Source organism: Verticillium alfalfae, genomic scaffold (assembly GCF_000150825.1).
Source record: "Verticillium alfalfae VaMs.102 supercont1.2 genomic scaffold, whole genome shotgun sequence".
NCBI lineage: Eukaryota > Fungi > Ascomycota > Sordariomycetes > Glomerellales > Plectosphaerellaceae > Verticillium > Verticillium alfalfae.
Genome location: NW_003315037.1, coordinates 1,289,010 through 1,296,265, shown reverse-complemented (window position 1 = coordinate 1,296,265; position 7,256 = coordinate 1,289,010). Strand labels below are relative to the sequence as shown.

The following is a 7,256-nucleotide window of genomic DNA, read 5'->3' as shown; positions in this document are numbered from 1 at the left end:
TTCGGGCAACCTCGAAACGACATGATCTCCTGATCCCGGCTCTCACCGAGTCAGTCCTCATGGGTGTCGGTTCGGAGGGGGGGATCCACCTGGCACCGGGGCTTCCCGTGTGACCGGACCGACGTATTGAATCTTCTTTGGTCCGGCTGTCCCTGCAGTCGTTCGGGGGTCCACTCGCGGACGCGGCCTTTTCTCCCATGCCTCGAAGGGGTGAAGGGGGGAGAGAGGAGTTAGGCTTGATGTCCCGCGGGCGACTGTAGCTCGGGCTGCAGGGCCGTCAAGCGATACGGCGAGTCATCACTGTTGTTAGCATGCGTGTCGTTGGTCGAATGGCTTTGCTGACCTCTGATTACGCCCGTCCTGGGTGTTGCCGGTTGGTGATACAGCATCCCTACAATGCATGACACCCTCCCCCATCAGATTGCGTGTTTCCCCTGAACACCATAACCATAGGTGGTGTACTAGTTGGTAGGTATTGTTGCCTTGGTTGGAAGGCACTAGTCTGATGCTTTTTCGAGCCTTTGCCCCGCCAGGTCTCGGAAGGATCGGCAGTTCGGTGGAGGCTAGGGCTAGACACCAACACCTCCGTCCGAAGGTTAATCAGTAACCAAACCTGTACTACGCCTCTTGACAATGAACAGTCAGGCCATTTGGTCTGGTAGCCTCGCCGAGGGACGTTCATGCTGTGCAAATTTCCCTGACCCTCACGTCAGAGTTTACGCATGTTGTTGTATGGGCGCTGCGGACGTGGCAACGTACCCCCTCCGTATCGCTTACAACCCCCCTGGTCTGCCGAACACCAGTGGGATGGTACGTAGGCGAATATCACGTAGGCGAACATCGCGGCCGCAGAACTTTTGTGGACATGTGCCAAGTGTGTCCGTTATTGAGCGACTAAGACACTCTCGAAGGGTCAGAATTAAGAACAGCGCCAGTCCCGCGGTCAATGTCTCTGCACAACGCCCACCCATCTTCTTCGCAACGGCTGCTGTTATTCCAAAAGTCCTGACAAGATGGACGGCGCAACTCCCCTCCCAGCCGATGTGAACCGTGGCCCCGAGATTCTAGGAGTCTGCGGGGCCATGGTTGGCCTTGCTCTGGTATTCGTGGTGCTGCGTGTGTATGTCAGGGTCGCCATCATCCGACAGCTGGGCTGGGATGACTATTGTATGATTGTTGCCATGGTACGTCCTATCAAGATTCTCGCTCACGACCTCTTCGCTTGACAAGAACAAACTAACATGTGCTACCTCCAGGCCGTCATGTTCGCAGAGATGATGGTCATTATACCGCAAGTTGGGTACGGAGCCGGCCGCCATGTCGAGTTTATCGAACCCAAGTCGAATGTGGTCGAAGGCTTGCGTCTCAACTTTGTCACACAGCCTCTCTGCTTGATAGCCCTGTGCCTGACTAAAGTCAGTGTCGGGCTGTTTTTGTTGCGAATGACTCCCTCCGCCAGGTTTAGAAAATTTATCCTGGGCGTGATGGTTTTTACCGTCTTGTCGGCTACAGGCAACCTCCGTGGGTGAACCCCAACTCCAGCTGCCACGAACTGAGAGACGACTAACAGCACAGTGACCGTCTTCTTTCAATGCAGGCCCTTAGCTTATGCTTGGGACATTTCGATTCCCAACGGCCGATGCATCCCACCGGCTCACCTAAAATTCGCAGCCTTCTTCAACTCGAGCGTCTCGGTTGTGACCGACTTTATTTTTGCTGTGCTGCCGGTACCGATCCTGTGGAATGTTCAGCTCAACTGGAAAGTCAAGTCCGCCGTGGCCGCCATCTTGTCGTTGGGCATCTTGTAAGCAGCCCGTTCAACAGATCTCAACGTCGCATCCTTGGGCCCTTTTTACTGACTTGGTCAAGCGCTACGGCGGCCGCCATTGTGAAGATTACGTTCCTCGGCCAGTACGGAAAACACGGAGACTTCCTCTTCGACAGCTCCGATCTCACCATTTGGTACGTGAACAGCATTCAACGATGCCAGTGGATCTGGATGAACATGCTGACACGTCGACTCCAGGACCACCGTCGAGATCTGCACCGCAATCGTCGCAGCCTGCATCCCCTGCCTCAAACCCCTATTCAAAGCCATGCTGCGCGGCTCGTCGGCCGACAAGTACCCTACCGGCTACAAGATCAGGAGCGGCTACACGCGCAACAACACGACGGATCTGGACACCAGGCCCCCGCGCTCCGATTTCGGCAACATTGAGCTGTTCACCCGCGCCAGTACCATACACGAGATCCATGGTGGGTTTGGGCTCAAGAGCGGATCGGAGGAGAGCATCATTCACCAGAAGGATCTCGGGGGAGACGGCATTGTCAAGACTGTCAATATCTCCGTCTCTGTGGACGAGGAGCGGAAGAAGCCGAAGGAGGTCCTGTAAATGTCTGCTGTGCAGAAAATGAACCCTACAATGGCGAGATGGAGCAAAACAGTGCACTACAGCAACCCTAACCTGACGATGCAACCAGAACGAGCTCTGAATGCTGTGCTTTCTTTTGCTGTGGGCAGCAGTCCCAGGTAAGGGCGGCTTTCAAGGTTTTAGCGTCGCTGATCTGCTGACGCTTGGTTCAGCTGGGCCGGGGAACAGACAGGGCCTGGGATCATGCTTGCTTCTGTAGAATCAGACGATGCACGGCCATGGCGGGGAGAAGATCGGCGGCCTTGGCACGCCTTGCGCTGTCGAGCTAAGCTTGGTCCTCTAAACAGTTCCGACGAAGCCGACAGCTCCGAGCGCCAACCAATCGCCCCCATAGCAACGCATTCACTTGAATCCTTATGTACGAACCCATCGTCACGGCCCAGCCCTTGGGTCGAGTAGCAGATATGCTCATGCAAAGTTGCACGCCTTGAAGTGACCCGTATTGATCGCTCGACTGGAGCAGGCCCCGAGTCGGCCGACCTTCCGCGTCGTGCGGGTTCGAAGGCCGCCGGATTCCCGTTCGGGGAAGCCGTCAAAGCTGGTGCCGTACAGCGCGACGGCATGAGCGATGGCCTTGGTATTGATCTCCAGGAATTCGTAACTCATGTTGCCAATGGTGTCGTATTGGGTGTGATAGTTCGGGTCATGAATAATGCCAGCAATTCCTCCGAACAACGCAACCTCCTCCTCGGTCTTGATCTCGTCGGCACCAGTAAACAGACCGCCAGAGGGAATGCCCACATCTAGAAACGGACCGTAGTCTGACCGGCCGGAGAACTCAGTGGGCAGCAGAGGAAGGTCCTGCGATGCGAAGTAATCTTCAAACAGGGCCTCGGCCTCGGCAGAGCCAGGTGGGCCTGAAAGCCCAAAGGCACTTCCGTCACCATCGTAAACGGCAAGGATTCCGTTGCCGGACCCGACCATGTCGAAGTTGAGGTAGAGTCTGACCTTGTCGAGTTCTTCTTGCTCGGCCGTGGCGACGTAGTATGTCGACCCAAGCAGGCCCGACTCCTCGGCCGTCCACCAGCCGAAACGGATGGTTGAATTGGTCACATAACGAGCGAGCTGACGGGCAACCTCGAGGATCGCGATGCTGCCGCTTCCGTTGTCGTTGATGCCTGGGCCCTCGGCAACGCTGTCCAAATGAGCGCCTACGAAGAGAATGTTGTCGGGGTCGCCCCTGGTCGTAGTTGCGATAATGTTATCACTACGGTAGAGGAGGTTAGCTTCGAATGATAAACGCCAACTCTCATGGGTTGGCCTGCATACCTGTACCAGATGTCTCCAGCAGTGGCAGTGTAGAAGCTATCGACTATGATTTCCTCGCCATCTTGAAGCCTGGCTGACAATGCCAGTCCGAGTTCGTTTGAGATGCCTGATGTCGGGACGGTGGGGCCCTCCGGCAGGTCTTCGTAGGAGAGCACGCCGTTGATGGGGGGCGCTCCCGGGACGTAATCAAAGATGACTAGAGCCGCAGCCCCAGCAGCACCGGCGTTGGCTGACTTGAGGGCAAACGAGCAGGAGCCGCCTTGGGGACCTCTCGAGATGAGGCCGATGTTGCCCTCGATCTCAGGAGGAAAGTCTTGCGTCTGCAATTGTTCGTTACAATCATAGTCAAGGCAGTATGTCTGTTACTTACTCCATTACATCCATAGGCATTGACCCAGATCAGTTCGAGCCCCTCAAGTGTGGCGTTCTTGGAGAACTGGAACGTCTGAGACTCCACCTCTTCGCCATCGATAGTCACAGCGCCCTCGTTGAAGAACTCAACAACATCAGCATAGGTTTGACGTTCGACATCGTAGTAGTCGCCCAGAGCTTCGAGGTTCTCAACCACGTAATCGGCGGTCCTGTTGTACCCAACGGACCCAGCCAGGCGGAAGTACTCGGAGTCATAGGCGATATCAGAGAAGGCCTCGGCATGCGTCTTGAGGTTCTCGAGCTTGATGGCGTTTTGCAGTTTCCCCTGCAGCGTCGTTTTAGCTAGAGCATAAAGCATAGGAGGTGAATTGGGTGGCATGTACCGAATCCACAGGCTTCCAAGGGACACACGGCGTTTGCGCAAACACCGAGCGAGCGAGCATCGCCGCAGCAACAGCGGAGGTCAAACACTTCATCATGATAGTCGTATTCTGATTACAGTTGGGTTCTCGAGCAAACAACGGTGAAGAGAGAAAAAATGCAAACAAACAGGGCATGCCACTGAGCCGACCTGCGAACGCACATTGGTATTCCAGTTAGCGTCGAGCTGCTTTTGAAGCTGCTTGACAAGGCTCGGATGACCATGACGACGGCGAAACCCCTGCGCCGTCAGTCGAGTGTTACCCTATCACAACCAGAAGAGATGAGAATATGCTGTTGACCGGTCTGCGGCTCTCAACATGCATCAATTCGACCTTCCGCTTTGGTCATAGGAGGTGAGTTGGGGCGAGGGGCCACGACGACGTGGTGATGCGATCACTGATGAGCTGCGGGTAGCCTCCGCGAAGCTGTGAGCAGCGATGCAAGACAGCGATGCCAGCCTGCATGTCGATTGATTGTGCATGGTGCCGCTGCTAGGAGGACCTGCTGTATGGGGTTACGCAGCGTAGGACGGGGCGCCAGGTGGATAAATTGAATGTGACCTGGACTGGTCGATCCTCTCATTTTGTGATGGGTGGCGTGCCTGACCCTGCCAGAGTCGAAAGCCAGAAGCTCTTCGTTGGGGTTCTTCGAAGCTGTAGCAGAACCGTCGTCGAATCGCGATTCCAGGCTTGCCGTCTCATGCAGACAGCTACACCCTCAAGAAGCGCCACCACTGGCGCCCCCGCATAGGTCGAATAGATAACGGTTCGCGGATTGTCATAGTGCAGATGGGTATTTTGCCGGGACAACCCAAGACCCAGAGACTGCGAGCCGGAGTAACAGGTCCTTCCTCCACGCTGCAGACAACTAGTAAGTGGACGCGAGGGTGTGAACTCACGATTGATGCACCACAACATGCCGGCCAAGGTAGCATCGGCCTTGCCACCTCCGATGACGGGACAAGCAGCGCATGGCAGAAGGTTGAGGGCAATCGGAGCTCTGGCCGTCCCCTCCGGCGGTCATCTGTTCCCCAGCTGTGATGGAAAGACTGCAATGGTGGCGGTTCACCCATTTCAGTAGACAGGCCGGGGAATTGCTGTGTGAACCCCGGGACTTGTTGAAGATTGGCTCTCTGCTTGATGTCGCTTCTACCTCTGGCACAGCATAGATGCCATGTATACTTGCAGGGATGATCCGACAAGGGGGGGCCGCGGGATCGGGAACCATTCCTTTCAGGTGTCCATTTTCCACAACGTTTTGGGGGTCCAATTCACATGGTGTCGTTGAGCCTGGGACCGTAGAGTGTGTCGAGAAAGCACCCCAGCGTTGACCCAAGCAATTGAAGCGAAATCAATCCATACAACCATTCAAGTTTCTGGGTGGAAAGAGTGAAGTATCCGAGAGCCTCGTTTTCAAATTTATCTGCTTAGCAGCTTTAGTAGATAACGCGGCTCATGCAATACTCAGGTATATGCGCTTACGGGCCATAGCCTCTCCATTCTCCACCAACAAGCTCCCTTGACAGACTCTTGGCTCTGGCCATTCGCAGACCACCATCACCATCACAGCCTTGTTTCCTATTTTGCCACGAACACCTCAACAGAGCGGCAAAGCCACCTGTTCACCACCTTTTGTCGTCTTCTCCATCCTCGATTACGACGCCTTACGATTTCGAGCGAGCGCAGCATCCATCCACCCCGCCATGGCGGACGACTTCCCTGACAGCGGATCGAGGGACCGCTCCTACCCTAACAGAGACGACGACGACGACGACAACCATAGCCGCAGGTCGCCTCCTCGCGGACCTCGCGTGCAGTCAAACGACGTTACACACCAACGGTATCAGGACCACAAGGACGGCTACCGGTCTCGGCAGGGTAAAGATCCGAACTGAGCATGCCTTGGCGGAGCAGCGTGATGGGGGTGGACGGGGAGAGCAGATCGCCCGATGAACAATCGGCTGCAAGACATGACCAACTTGGCTTGAGCGTTAGGGCTAACTTCCCCCCGGGCCGACGCGACTATTCTAGGTCTCCCGCGAGGAATGAGCTCTCGTACGACGATGCGCCCCCTGACGACGAGCGGCAGGCGCACGACCCGCGGGACTACTACTACCAAGAGTCCTCTGGCTGGGACGACGAAGGAACCCGCCGCGGCGGCGACCGGGACAGACGGGATCGTGACGGGCGTGGCTGGTCGCGGTCGCAGGCTGGCGATGGGCAGTACGACGACTACCGCGCTTCGGGCCGCCCTGCATCGCCGTCTCGCAAGCTTCAACGATCGCCCACCGATACAATCATCTTGGAGGGCCTGGCGCCAGATCTGACGTCAAACGATGTGAGTCGCCGGACTTTTTCTCCGACCCGTGATGTCGTTCGCCGTCATTGACTGGACCGACCTGGTTGTAGGTTCGTGAACTCCTTGACAAGTCGTGCGACATGTCGCGCTATCTCGCCATCGACGTTCGCCTGCCCCCCGGCCGGGCGAGGCGGGCCTTTGTGCAATTTCGGACACATCGACGACGCTGTGGACTTTATGCAGGCACACCACTCGAGCCTGTCCTTTGATTTTGATGAGGATCCGAACGATCGGTGGCCGGTGTACATGCACTACGCTCGCAGCAGCCGCGACGAACTCGACGCGCGCGGCGTGCGGGCAAGGAAGACTGGATCTGTCTCACGGTGAGCCCGAAAAGACACCGACGACATTTACATCTGCTACATGCTACAGTGCGAGTTTCCAACTATGCCAGCCGCATGA

General features: G+C 56.3%; 3 protein-coding genes across 3 annotated transcripts in view; 2 read left to right on the top strand and 1 right to left on the bottom strand.

The window, feature by feature from the left end:
- Nucleotides 1-1,013: 1,013 nt before the first annotated feature.
- Nucleotides 1,014-2,393, top strand: VDBG_01848 (conserved hypothetical protein; the record flags this gene model as incomplete). The annotated part of the gene is made up of 4 exons (XM_003007614.1): nt 1,014-1,184; nt 1,257-1,521; nt 1,606-1,804; nt 2,027-2,393. The coding sequence occupies 4 exons, from the start codon at nt 1,014-1,016 to the stop codon at nt 2,391-2,393; spliced, it is 1,002 nt and encodes a 333-aa protein (XP_003007660.1).
- A 447-nt stretch (nt 2,394-2,840) lies between these two features.
- Nucleotides 2,841-4,452, bottom strand: VDBG_01847 (aminopeptidase Y; the record flags this gene model as incomplete). Its single annotated transcript, XM_003007613.1, has 3 exons — nt 2,841-3,639; nt 3,702-4,021; nt 4,072-4,452. The coding sequence occupies 3 exons, from the start codon at nt 4,450-4,452 to the stop codon at nt 2,841-2,843; spliced, it is 1,500 nt and encodes a 499-aa protein (XP_003007659.1).
- A 1,746-nt stretch (nt 4,453-6,198) lies between these two features.
- Nucleotides 6,199-7,256, top strand: part of VDBG_01846 (rna-binding protein) — a gene marked incomplete at both ends in the record, with an annotated part of 2,811 nt that continues 1,753 nt past the window's right edge. Inside the window, 3 exons of the mRNA XM_003007612.1 lie at nt 6,199-6,362; nt 6,527-6,833; nt 7,038-7,177. Coding sequence (XP_003007658.1) covers nt 6,199-6,362; nt 6,527-6,833; nt 7,038-7,177 — 611 coding nt within the window. The remainder of the gene's footprint in view (nt 6,363-6,526; nt 6,834-7,037; nt 7,178-7,256) is intronic.